This window comes from Mustela putorius, unplaced genomic scaffold, assembly GCF_011764305.1.
Source record: "Mustela putorius furo isolate JIRA1106 unplaced genomic scaffold, ASM1176430v1.1 tig00000695_pilon_pilon_pilon, whole genome shotgun sequence".
Taxonomy (NCBI): Eukaryota; Metazoa; Chordata; class Mammalia; order Carnivora; family Mustelidae; genus Mustela; species Mustela putorius.
Genome location: NW_025421447.1, coordinates 6,066,248 through 6,079,156, shown reverse-complemented (window position 1 = coordinate 6,079,156; position 12,909 = coordinate 6,066,248). Strand labels below are relative to the sequence as shown.

The window sequence follows — 12,909 nt, the reverse complement described above, 5'->3', positions numbered from 1 at the left end:
CCGGGCCCAGGGAAAGCAGAGTGGGGGGCCCGTGCCCCCGTGGCAGTCGCTTCTCCCCGTGTTCCCCGCGTCTGTGGCCGGAGCCCGCTGCGAGAAAGCCCAGAACACGGACCTTTCACCAAGCAAGGGCAGGAGAGCCTCCCCTCTCGCTCTGCCGCCAGCCTTGCCGTGAAGCAGGAACTGAACACATGGTCAGGACGGTGGGTACCCCATCTAAAAAGGGCTTCTGCTCACCCCTCCCCAACAGGTGGCTCCTGCGGTGTTTCCGTGGCGTTGGGTGTGATGTATCTGCCTGGGCCAGAGCCCTCCAGACCTTCAGATGACTCGGGCTTCCTGCTCCGTTATCCCAGGAGTTCTGCAACCCAGAGGTCCCTCCTTGGATCTGACCAGGTTGTCTCGCGCTGTTGCCGGTTTTCTTACGTGTTTGGCTCTGCGCGTGAGCGGGACATCTAGAGCCCTGTCCCTGGGGGACCGTCTGGCAACAATGTTGGTGCCATCAGTGGGGTGGGGGGAGCCTGGGGACGCCTGCGCCTGGTGACAGCCAGCGAGGCCTGTGTGTCCTCTCTAGAGCGCATGGAATCAAAATAAGACAATGGTAACTTTCAAAATATTGACACGTGAGGGAAAACTAGAGGGCCAGCACCACACTCCCTACCGTGGTGGTTGCGAGGTTGTGCAGTGTGGGGTCATTCTTTTCCCGTGTTTCTCGGAAGTTCTCATTTTCGTCTATCCTAAGAAATACTGAGTGGCGCCCCAGGTCCTGTCTTCACCAGGCTCCACAGTCCCACTTTCAAGCTCCCTGGGCGGGCCCCACGTTGGCCGCCCAGGGCCAGGAAAGGGGGTGTCTCTCCGGACAAGTGATGCGTGACCGGGTGGGACGGGAGACACGGGGCCAGGCCCTCTCCATGGTGATTTCCCTGGGGCAGCGGCAGGTGGCCGGGTGGGAATCTGACCCCAGCCCAGCACCGCACAGCTTGACCCCGAGGCCACAGGAACACAGGATGCCTTATTGGTCCTTACGCCGCAGACACACACACACAAAGACGCCCAGGCGGGTGGTGGCTAGGTGCCAGAGACCCCAGGCTGCAGTCCGAGGTTGCCATGGTCACTGCCTTGCCCCCTCACCCCCAGCACAGACCCCCTAGGGTGCTCCCAGCTATCAGATCCCCACACTCCTCATCAGAGTCCGGAGAGGCTAACCAGCTCTCTACAGCAGACTCGGCTCACCGCCTGTCATGAGGTCAGTTCAACCCGCCGGCAGACTGCGGGGGAACGGAAGCCCAGAGGGGAGCCGTGATTCTGAGTTCAGCCAGCCAGCGAGAGGCAGACTGGACTCGCTAAGGCTACCCAGGGATTGGGCTACACCCCCCAGGGGGCCAAAGCCCAGATGCCTACCTGGGTTGCAAGGGTGTCCATCTGTGTGTGGCTGAGGGGACTGCGGGAGCCCGACTGCGGTGGCTCCGACGCAGCTGGTAGGAGACTTTCCTCGCCCACAGGCCTCCCGCCCACCCCAGAGCAGTGAGCCCCAGCCAGACCACACTTCCCCTTCCTGCTCAGCCCTCGGGCGGGGGAGGGCCATGCGCCCCAGGCAGCCTCGTCCTTCTTCCAGGGAAGTTGGGTCTTGAGGCTCCCAGGAGCCAGGATCTCCTCCTGCAAGGCCCTGCATAGGACCATCCCAGGGGTAGGGGTCAGGCCTAGGGACAGGCTCGGCAGGGGGGACCAGGTGGCCGAATGGTCCCTGCAGATGAGTGTGGGTGAGCATTCCTGGCTGTGGCAGCCAGCCCAGGGCTCCAAGAGTGAGGCTGTTGGCTCCCACCCAGAGGCAGCCCCTGGAGGGACCCGGGCTCTGGTGGGACAAACACAGCGCGCCCATGGAGACCTGCTGGGGGACACCCAGGCCCAGCTAGGGGCTGCCTAGCCAGCTTTTGCTGTGAGGCTGCTCCGGGACATGGCCTCGTGGATTGTCCTGGTAGAGGCTCGTGTCCACCTGCACAGCTGACAGTCCCCAGCAGCGCCCATGGCCAGTTACAGCGGGGCCGGCACTGGGAAGCCAAATAACCATTTTGAGGACTTGACCATTCGGACTAACATGAGCATCCTGGGGGTAAAAGTAGGCACACAGCGTGCACTGTGTCTGCTGGGGGAAAAGGGTATTTTGACTCTCCGGGGTAATGATGCTACTCTGGGCTTTCTGGGAAGTGCTTACCAGCGGGCCTATAGGAAGCGTGATTCCTGATCTGCAGGGTTTGCGAGTTTCCAACACGACCCTGTCCACCTGCTGGTGGGCGGGTCCTGGACTCAGACTCCGGGCCATGTCCGCAGTCAGGGGTCGGGCCTGCTAACCCCCACCCCAGAGCCCTTGTGGGGACCGGGACCCACCCCTGTCTGGTTGCATCTCCTGGGCCTGGGGGGTGGTCACCTCCACTTTCCAGCCGAGTGCACCAGAGCTCTATGAGGTTGTTGTGGGACGGGGCGGGGTGGGGGAACGGGGCGGTGGGTGTGTGGGGTGGAGGGGAGTCTGCGCATGCGCAGCCGGCCTGCTAGGAAGGCCTTTGAGCCTGGGTCTGTCCTGTGCAAACTCTGTACTCTTAGGGGGATCGAGCTAAAGTGTCGCTGCTCAAAACCCCCTACAAGTGAAGTCACAGTGACCTTGGGAGAGGGGTACAAGGGCATCTGTGGGTAGAGCTGAGCCCTTGCGCCAAGGCCGTGGCTGATTCACCAGTAAGTGGTTCCGTAGCGCCGCACCCGCTGTTGTTAGGTGACAGCATTCCGGACAGATCTGCTGCCCCCCCACTCCACGTGCACCCACCAGGTGGCCCGGGGGTCCGGATCCCACGTGCGCTTTGCCAACAGCATCCTGTGTAAACCCCTCCTCGGTCTGAGCCTCAGTTTCCTGGCTTTCGAAGTAAGTGAGCCCAGTGGTGACGAGCCTGGACCGGGCGCCTGCCCAGCCTGGACACAAGGGAAGATGCCTGGTAGGTGCGCGTTGGTGGAGAAAGGCAGCCGAGCCACCTGCAGAGAGAAGCGAGTGACCCACGCCTCCTACCAGCAAACCCCAGGGCCTGTTTGTCAGGCTCTGCGATGGGCTCTGCGCTGGGCCCCACGAGGCTCAGACCCAGTGCCTGCCCACAGGAAGCCTCTCCGGGTGTGGGGGGAAGGTGAGGGCATGCTGTAATGCCCGTGGGACTAACTCCCGTCACAAGTCTGTCCACGGAGGTGGCGAGTATAGTCTCCCCCGTGGTGGAGCCACCTTCTTCAGGGCAGAAGGGCACCTGCCATTGGTCTCAAGAGCCGTGGGTGCTCCCGTGGGAGCTCAGGAGTGGCAAGGCTGGGTAAGGGCAATTGCAGCATTTGAATGGGGCCTTGAAGGATGTGTAGGAGTTCACACAGGGGAGAGAACAGGGATAGATGCTGAAGGTTTGTAGAGAGGCAGGTGGCAGTGGTTGGGGGTGGAGAGCAAACTGGGGCCCCACCCCAGGGCTCGTGGACCTGCCTATTTCCTTGCCACCCACACTCTTCCTCTGGCTCTGCCACTGTCTTTCCGCCCAAGACGGGCAGAAGGTCGGTTTGGCCTTCCTTCTGCGGCGGGGAGGTGCCACACTCTGGGTCTGGGTGGTGCAGGGGCCCCACGGCTCCGGGAGAATGGGGTCGCCCTCTGGTGGCTGTTTGCAGTGCTTCTGTCCCTGACTCAGGGTCCCACCCGCCTTGGTCCCCCAGGGGAGATGGCTAGACACATGTGACCTCTGGAAGCCACAGAACCCGAGACACTCAGACTGGAGGGACCTGGCATGGGATTGCAGTCCCCTCCGGCCCCCGGGATTCCACGTCCTCATCAGCATCCTGCCAAGTGGCCGCAGCATCTGAGTCATGCACAGAATAAGGCCACCAGCGACCGAAGGGAGGGCTGGATGGGGCCATCCGGGCGGAAACAATGCTTCTAGGCCCTGTGATCCGCTCCTTCTAATCTCAGAACGGCTGACGGGGGTGGGGGGAGTGTAGCTTCCAGGCCCAGAGCTGGAACCAACAGTGGGAACTCCCTTGGAGTGGGTGGCGGCTGAAGGGTGGGGGCCCAGAGCTCGGCGGATGGCAGTTTGAGACCCTGAAACCCAGGGAACCGCAGGCCACCTGCTGTGGGGGGAGGAGAACTGGGTTTGGTCAGATCTGTTTGGAGTGAGCCCCCCTGCCCCCGCCCCAGCCTCAGCAGGCTGCCCAGGTCCTGGAAACAGGGCAGGACAGGGAGGAAACCCTTGTTTTATCCTTGTTCCTTGCCTTCACACAGCTCCTTCCCATCTGGTCCAACACTTCGTCACCCTACGGTTCAAAGTATCAAGTGACATGAAGTAGAAAGAAACAAAAAAACGAGCAGTTCCTATTTTGGACAAGACTCCGGTGTTTTCCCTGAGACGGATCACCATTGTCCATCCCATGACGTGAGTCAGTGATTGGCCAGGGTGTGCTCCACGCGCCCTCAACACTCAGGGGGACTTTTGGGGTGGGGGCTCACCCAGCCTCAAATGCAAACTTGAGTCAGCCTTGGGAGCGGGAGCCTGTGAAGCTGTCCTCCGTGGGAGCTGTGAGGCGGTCGCATGTCTGCACGGTGACTGAGAGCCATGGGGAACGGGACCCAGTCCCCAGCTCCAAATGGCTCCCAGTCCGACGGGGACAAAGGCAAGGAAGTGCGTTAGTACAGTCAGGACAATTATGGCAGTGATCACAGCAAAGCCCAGAGCTAGGCTCTAGTGTACTTGGGAATTTAGAAGATGCCAGGGGTGGTGGTTCAGATCAGCACGGAAAAGGTGGGCGACTCATTTCATGGTCCTGCCGCGTCATTTCAAAAAACTTCCTAGCTGGACCCCAGTCTCCCAGGAAACACATTCCAGCTACAGCAAAGATGTAACTTTAAGACGTGAAAGTGGAGAGAAGTACCAGAGGCAAATAGAGATACTCTTCTTCTTGAAATCATCATGGGTGGGGAGGGATTTCCTAAGTTTGCCACAAACCCAGGAATCATAAAAGGAGGCATTGATGGGTTTGATGTTAAAGTCCGTGGAGGACGACAGGGTCAGGGGCGCCACTGCGAGGTGGACGTCTGAATGGGGAATGACAGTTGGAATGAAAATGGGACGTGGGCCAGGGTTTCTAATCTGAGAGCATCTCTTACAAGCTAATAAGAAATGAGATGCGGGGCGCCTGGATGGCTCAGTCAGTCAGGCACCTGACTCTAGGCTTTGGCTCACGTCACGATCGGGTCGAGCCCCGCGTCAGGCTCCCTGCTCAGTGTGGAGCCTGCTGGAGATTCTCTCTCTCTCCCTCTGCCCTTCCCCCTGCTCTCTCTTTCTCTCTGTGGGAAAAAAAACAAAAAAGAAAAAGAAATATACCCTAAGGAGATGCCTAGACAAGTGGAAAAGGGGCTCGGGGGGTGTTATTTATCATAGTGAGAAGTTAGGAGCGATTTGGCAATCAACCATGTCCTCGTTAAATATGTAATTGTGTGTAACCTTGTGCGCTGATTGAAATGGACTTGTAATTCCACACTTACTGTTGTAGAGCAACGACCACAAGTTATTTACGGGACGAATAAGGCAGATCATAAAGTCGCATGTATAATGACATTATAAATCATATACTTGAACCTGTCAAGAAAGGCAAACACCTGTGGTTGCCGCTGAGTTGATGGGCTTCCTGGAGATTTACACTGTATTCTTTTAATGGTCTGAGGAGATTTGGGTACATTTGTAAATCACAAAAACAAGAACTTGTCTTTAAAGTGCTATGAGAGGGGCATGGAAGCCAGAGCATGTACGGGAACCGGGAGTCCTCCCTCAGCACCCCCGGGGCAGCTCTGCCATCCCCAACCACAGCCAGGCAGCCCCTCGCCCTCCTGTCCCTACCCCGAGGTCATCGAGGTGGGATCTTCACTGACAGGCAAGGTCAGTGTGGCAGGCAGCAGCCATCTCTTGGAGACGAGGGGGTCCCCACCCACTGTCCCCATTCTTGGAGGTACAGATCCCTTTGAGAGGGCTTGGGGAACCCTCACAGTCCTGTCCTTGCCTCCACATTTCATGGGCCCCCAATTCCCAGGACCCATGAATATGTCACCTTGTTTGGGCAAAGGGACCCAGGTGGGGCCATGGTCATCACCAAGGTCCCCTCCAAGGAGGCAGAGCTATGGCCCTAGAAGTGAGTGGTTGGGATGAGGCAAGAAGTGGCCATCTGATCGTCCCCGAGAGCCTCCAAGAGGAACAGTCCTGCTGACCTCTTCCGACTCCTGATGGTCAGAGCTATGGCAGCAACAGGAATGGACACCCCTCCAGTGCCCCCGGGAGCCCCCCAGCCTGTGGCGCACTTATGCCTAAGCTGGCTCCCGAGGGTTTCTGTCCTTTGCTGCCCAACACAACCCTTTCAGAACAGCAGCAAGTGTCCTGTTGACAGACCAGTGTCCCCTCGCCCCGGTGCTCCTTCTTATTGCCTCCACGGTGCTCCCTGGAACCTTCTAGATGTTACGTCCCATTGTTGTTGTTTGGTTGAGAGCTGAGGTGGGGGCCGGTGGGAGGAGGAAGGTTTATTTTTAAAGGTCGTGTGCATAGAAAGTTCAGTCTCGGAGGAGCTGTGAACCTGCCCTATCAGCGTTCCCCCCAGGAAACCACCCAGAGCAGTATGGAAACGAGCGATTTGCTCTCCTTTTTTTTTTTTATTGGAGCGAAACGTACCTCACACAGAGGCTGCCATCTTACTGTTGCAGGCGCTTGGCTCGGGGACACTGGAGCATTCACAGTGTCATGCAGCCGTCACCATCATCTGTCTCCAGAACTCCTCATCATCCCCGGTGGAAACTCTGTCCCCATGAAATGCAAACTCTCCCAGCCCCCAGCAGCGACTTGTTCTTGAAAAAGCCTAAAGCAATTTTGAAACCTCAACAAGCCTACCATTTCCCCCCGGCAAGTGCGTGGATGGCCCGGCCACCAAGCTACACTTGTGAGTGTAGCACCCCCCCAACCCCATCCAGAAAAATCTCAACTTCACCTTCACGGCATGTTCACCAGTCACACGGGCTGCAGCCGGTGGGGACCAGGGCACAGAGCTGAAGTCTCCCTGGGAGCCCACAGGGCACTGGAAGGGGAACCAAGGCACTGCCTGCTGTCCCCACCCCCAAAAAGGGCCCCTTTAGGTTTCCGTGCTGGAGAGCTGTATTTTCTGGGTACAGGGACCTACCCAGTCGGGTGTTCAAAGATAATTTTTATTTATTTATATATTTATTTGACACAGAGAGAGAGACAGAGATCACAAGCAGGCAGAGAGGCAGGCAGAGAGAGGGGGAAGCAGGCTCCCCGCTGAGCAGAGAGCCCGATGCGGGGCTCCATCCCAGGACCCTGAGATCCTGCCCTGAGCTGGAAATCAGGAGTTAGGCACCTAACAGACTGAGCTACCTGTTAAAGATTGTGTTCTTCCCATTAATCGGTGAGGAAACCAAGTTGATGGTTTAACAGGTTTCAAAGGAAGTCCTGTCACAGAGATGAGAAGTACGACATAGGGAATATAGTCGATGATACTGTAACGCAAAAGAAGAAAAAGGAAGAAAAGCCAAACAAACAGAGCCACTCACAGAGCAGGAACATTGGAGCGAATGCACACCGTGTGCCGGCCTGGGTTTTCCACAGAGCCTGGGAGGCAAGGGGGAGAGTCCGGTCGGCCTGTGCAGGCTGGGACGCAATTTCCCTGTCTACAGACGAGAATTATTTTCCCGTTGCCGTCAGGTGTCTACACGTCACGGAGAACTGGGACCACAAGACGCAGAGTGGAGGTCCTCTAGGGATGATTTTCCACTGAAACACAACATTTTCTGTACGTGAGAGGAGGCAGGGCTGAGGCGGGGGATCAGAGAAGAGCAGGCGGACGGAGCTTCGGAGAGAGGGCGGGCCTCCAGAGAACTCCAGACTCGCAGGAGGAAGGGCCTCCTGTTTCCGAGAGATGCTGGCGCGAGCCTCTGGGATTCAGCCAAGATCCAGACCTGCGACCTGGGTCCCTGCAGAATTCCGCGGGGAAAGTCAGACGGGAGAGACCCCAGGGCTGACTTCAGGGACAGCCGGGAAGGCGAGGCCACCATGCAAGGTTGGACCGTACAGCACTCCCAGGGCGCAGGGCTAGAGTCGAAGGCAAGTCCCTTGGGTCTCCACGGCTGGGAGGCCCTGAATGCCGAGGCAAACGGGCCAGAGCCGGACCCAGGAAAGAGAGGTTACCCCAGTGGGAATCCCGAGGACCCTGTGAGGGAATCCTGCTTGGGGGACATTCTGGCCCCCCCCCACTGTGCTCTCTGCTCTGGCACCCCCAAAACTTGGGGCGGGGGGAGGAAGCCCTTCAGAACTCACAGAGCTAAAGACAGTCTCAGAGGCTGGGGTCTTGCTGGTGGGGCCCCAGCCGGGATTCTCAGGGAAGTGATCAAGGCTCAGTCCCGCCGGTAGGTGGCGCGCTCACCCCCGCGTGGGGCCGACGCAGGGGCAGGCGCCCACCCACCTGGCAGTCTCTGCTGAGAGGTCATCTCGCGGTCAGGCGCCGGTAGGGGGCAGCAGGTGCGACTGAGAGCTGAAAGCCCCCACGGGGAAAGGGGTCCCGCGCAGAGTCCCTCCTTCAGCCCTCACCGCACACCGACCTTTTCCCTCCTACTTTTCACTTCACTTGGTACCGGTTGGATATTCCAGCCACAAAAACACCCAGTAACCCAACTTAGAAACAGAAGAGTGGAGCAGATGTTCTTCCAAAGCAGGTAGGCGAATGGCCAAGAAGCCCGTGGAAGGATGCGCGATATTGTTGATCACTGATAGAAAAATGGGAATCAATGGGCAGCAGTGAGGGGCTCAGCCAGCTGAACGTCCAGCTCTTGATTTTGGCTCAGGTCCTGAGTTCAAGCCCTACGTCATGCTCCATGTCTTGTTAAAAAGCAACAAAACAAAACAACCACAGTGAGATACCCTCACACCCATCAGGATGGTTACTATTAAAACTCACCCCCCCCCAAAAAAAACCAGACAATGCCCAGTGTTGAACAAGATGCGAGGAGATTGGAATCCTTGTGTCCTGACCGTGTGGGTACGGACAACGGTGCAGCTGGTCTTGGAAGAATGCAGGGCAGGTCCTGAAAACATTAAAGATAGAAAGACCCACCAAGTCATCTAGCAATTATCCTGGTAGGCGTGTCCTCCGAAGAATTGAGGGTAAGATCTCAGAGAGATGTTGATGCCCCTGTGTTCACAGCAGTGTTGTTCAGCCGACAAGCGGGAACAGCCCAAGCATCCATTGACAGAGGTGCAGGCAAGCAAAATGTGGACTGTCCCGATGGTGGAATATTATTCAGCCTTAAAAAGGAAGAATTCTGACACCTGCTGCAACACGGATGGGCCTTGAGGACGTTATGCTGCATGAAATAAGCCCCGTCACAGGGGGACGATACTGCATGACCCCACGCAGACAGAACCCCACAATCGCCACACAGACAGAACCAAACCAAAATACTCGAGACAGATCGCAGAAGTAAACTGTCAAAATGAACGAACGTGGCACAAAATCTTCTTGACTTCAGTTCACCATAGGTTTCTCAGCGATGATGTCCAAAGAAGTATCTGTAACAGAAAAACAAGATCAAGGGGCGCCTGCGTGGCTCAGTGGGTTAAAAGCCTCTGCCTTTGGCTCAGGTCATGAACCCAAGGTCCTGGGATCGAGCCCCACATCTGGCTTTCGGCTCAGCAGGGAGCCTGCTTCCCCCTTTCTCTCTGCCTGTTTCTCTGCCTACTTGTGATCTCTGTCAAATAAATAAATTAATTAATTTAAATAAATAAATAAGAAAAACAAGATCAATACATTGGACGTCACTGAGATGAGAATTTCTCTTCTGAGGATGCTGTTAAGAGAGTTGAAACGATGAGCCACAGGCTGGATGAGGGTACCGGAAGGTCGTGTATCGGATGAAGCCTTGTGTGCAGCGCGTCTGAAGACTTCACAGTAGGAAATCAATTCAATTCAAGACGGGGAAAACATTGAACGGACCTCCTATCACCTGGCAAACACGCCCATGAAAGCTCCCCGCCACCCTTAGGGGCTGGAGGGCCGAGAACCAGGTGCTCCAGGAGGGAGCCATGCACTGGTCAGGGTGGCTGGAAGGAGGGAGCCTGGCTGTCTACGCGCTGGCTGGGACATGGGGGACCGGGCCCTCTCATGTCCCACTGGTGGGACAGAGCCAGTGCTCTGGGAAACAGCGTGGTAGTTTCTGAAAAGTGAAGCCTGCGCTTGCCGTGACCGCCCACAGGTCCCCTGGGTGTCCGCGAGGAAAGTGTGGAGGCTCTCCCGAGCCTCGTGCACCGGTGTGCAGGGCGGCTTGTCAGGGTCAAAAACCCGGAGGCACCGAAACGTTTGCAGCAAGCATGTGGACAAGCAAACTAGCCCGTTCAGTGGCGGAAAAGGATTAAACTTGGCAGTGGAAGGAGAGCTGGGGATGTGCCCCGCAGGGGGGACACTCAGGGCAGTTGCACTGGGTGGTGGAAGGCAGGCGAGGGGGTAGCCTGTGAGCTCATCCACGCGTGACCCCCCCCCCCACACCGACTGCAAACTGACCTGCACGGATGGGGCGTGTGTCGGTGTTTGTGGCTATGGGGGGCAGGAGGGAGAGAAGTGGGGAGAAGGGGTGACCAAGGGCCCAGGGAACTTTCGGGGTGATGGGTGGGCTTGTCACTTTGACTGTGGTGTTGGTTTCTGTATACCTCTGTGTCGAGGTTTACCACGTTGTACACTTGAAAGACGTGCAGTTTATTTATGTTGATAATGCACGGTAAAGCTTTTTGATTTTATTATTTTATTTTACTTTTACTTTATTTTATATTTTATTATATCGTTTTATTTTACTTTGCTTTTACTTTATTTTATTGTTTTTTATTTTTTAAAAGGCGAGTCTGGCGGGGAAGGCTGGGTGTCTGAACGGGAGACTCTGAACGAAGACTGGGGGGTGGGGATGAGCGGGGCCGGGGGCGAGGGCAGCGCCACCAAGAGGGGGCAAAGCCAGGTCAGGGACCCTGCGATGGCCCGCCAGGGGCTAGGGATGCGATCTAGAGGAAAGGGAGGAAAGGCAGCTGGACCACGGACCACGGAGTTACTGCCGGCTCCCGGGAAGCAATTCGATGAATCAGGTGCCGCAAGGAGGGCCCTGGGGCGTGAAAGTAAAGTGCTCTGGCCCGTCTGCTTCCTCCTGGTTTCTCCCTGTGTGTGGGGTCCTGTGGCCGCAGCCCGCGGGAGAGCCCCTGTCCCCAGCGGCTCACCCGGCAGGAAGGGGCTCAGACCGGGCCCCAGCCCCGCTGCCGGGGCAGGAGGGTCCGGCCAGCTGAGCTACCCTTTCTGCTCGTTCCTGGGCACCCCCTTTCTCCACACAGGCCCGGCACTGATCTCTAAGGTCACGTTCTTCCTGGGGTCCGACCTCTCCTCCCTAGCTTTAATGGAAGCCATACACTTTTGTCCCGGCCCCGAGACTGGCTTCCAGGAGCCTCGTGCCCACTTTCCTGCCCACTTCCTCACGGCCCTGGTCCCCCCTCACTCACTCCCGAAATGCCACAGCTGCCACTGTGCCCTGATTCATGGGTGGCCCAGTCAGATGACTGAAACCTAAATATATCCCAGCTGGCCGGCCGGCCGGCTTCCTGTGTGTGCTCAGGGCCAGAGCCAGAGACATGAGCCTCCCCTGGGCCCGCAAGAGGTCACTCGGGGAACAAGTCCCACCCCGAGGACTGAGGGGAAGAGAAGGTGTGTGTGTGGTCCGGTGAAAGGGGGGACCAAACCCCAAGCAGAGACAAGGATGAGTGCTGGGCACGGGGACTAGCATCCCTAAAGGGTGCGTTCCCGCTGGACGTGTCTCCCCCAAGGGGAGCTCTGCAGGGAACCTTCCACCGGCTTCTGAACGCCAGCCGGCTGTGGCTGGAGGACCCGGCCACACCCAGTCCCTCACTCTCGCCCCTTCACTCATTCAGGCAGCAAGGATCTGCCGAGGCATCTTCAGCAGAGCTCTGGCTGCAGACCGGGGAGTGGAGACCGGAGCATGCATCAGAGGGTCCGAACATGATGGTGAGTTCTGGGGAGGGGGTTGGGGGTGGGGGGGTCTATCCCTGTGGTCCCTCACTGCCACCTGCCGCCTGCCACGGACTCAGGACATTTTGATCTCTTCTGTCCTGCCAGCTTCCACCTGATCTGAGCGAAGTAGGGAGAACCTCTAGTTCCGGAGTAACCGCATCACGGGGATGTGGCATCAACAGGAGGCACGAGGTCAGGGATTCTGTGAGACCTGCGACAGGTGGTGATCATCTCCGGATGGATGAGCAAGCCGACTTGCTATGTCGGGCTCCGCTGACTGTGGGATGAGGCTAAATAGGAGGTCAGGGATGGGGGTGGAGGAACCAGCCGGGAGGTGTCCCCCCGACCTCTCACCCCCCCGGGAGAAGGGACACTTGCAGGGGACCTTGAGACATGCATAGGGCAGGATTTGATCTGCCGGGCAGCCCCGGCCCAAGGATTATCCTTCTCACTTATTTTTTTTATTTTTTATTTTAAAGATTTTATTTATTTATTAGAGAGAGTGAGTGAGAGAGAGAGCATGAGAGCGGGGTAAGAGGCAGAGGGGGAAGCAGGCTCCCTGCTGAGCAGAGAGGCCGATGCAGGTCTCGATCCCAGGATCCTGAGACCATGATTTGAGCCGAAGGCAGATGCTTAACAGCTGAGCCCCCCAGGGACCCCTCCTCCTCACTTTAGTGGTGGGGAAATGGATACTCCTACATCAGGTGTGTTCCAACAACTACGTTTCCTGCACATGCTCTGGGCCAGACGTTGTGCTGGTGGATTCAGAATTGTCCTGGATTCGTTAAGAAATTTGCTCTCACCGCC

The 12,909-nt window shown here is 57.4% G+C and overlaps 1 protein-coding gene and 1 long non-coding RNA gene across 6 annotated transcripts in view; one reads left to right on the top strand and one right to left on the bottom strand.

Moving 5' to 3' along the window:
* The window catches only part of LOC101675431 (SLP adaptor and CSK interacting membrane protein), a 16,632-nt gene extending 15,119 nt beyond the window's left edge, over window positions 1-1,513 (bottom strand). For 3 of the 4 annotated variants that reach the window (XM_045083194.1, XM_045083196.1, XM_045083195.1), the window contains exon 1: window positions 1,396-1,473. Coding sequence is in view for 1 of the 4 variants with exons in the window: in XM_004760454.3 (XP_004760511.2) it covers window positions 1,396-1,416 (21 nt within the window). In the remaining 3 variants the exon portion in view is untranslated. Of the gene's footprint in view, window positions 1-1,395 lie in introns of all 4 variants that reach the window. The other variant, XM_004760454.3, reaches the window with a different exon arrangement.
* Window positions 1-12,909, top strand: part of LOC123392924 — a 22,676-nt gene extending 9,767 nt beyond the window's left edge. For both annotated transcript variants that reach the window (XR_006607638.1, XR_006607639.1), the window contains exons 2-4: window positions 248-4,430; window positions 12,003-12,096; window positions 12,208-12,909. This is a non-coding gene — a long non-coding RNA (uncharacterized LOC123392924). The remainder of the gene's footprint in view (window positions 1-247; window positions 4,431-12,002; window positions 12,097-12,207) is intronic.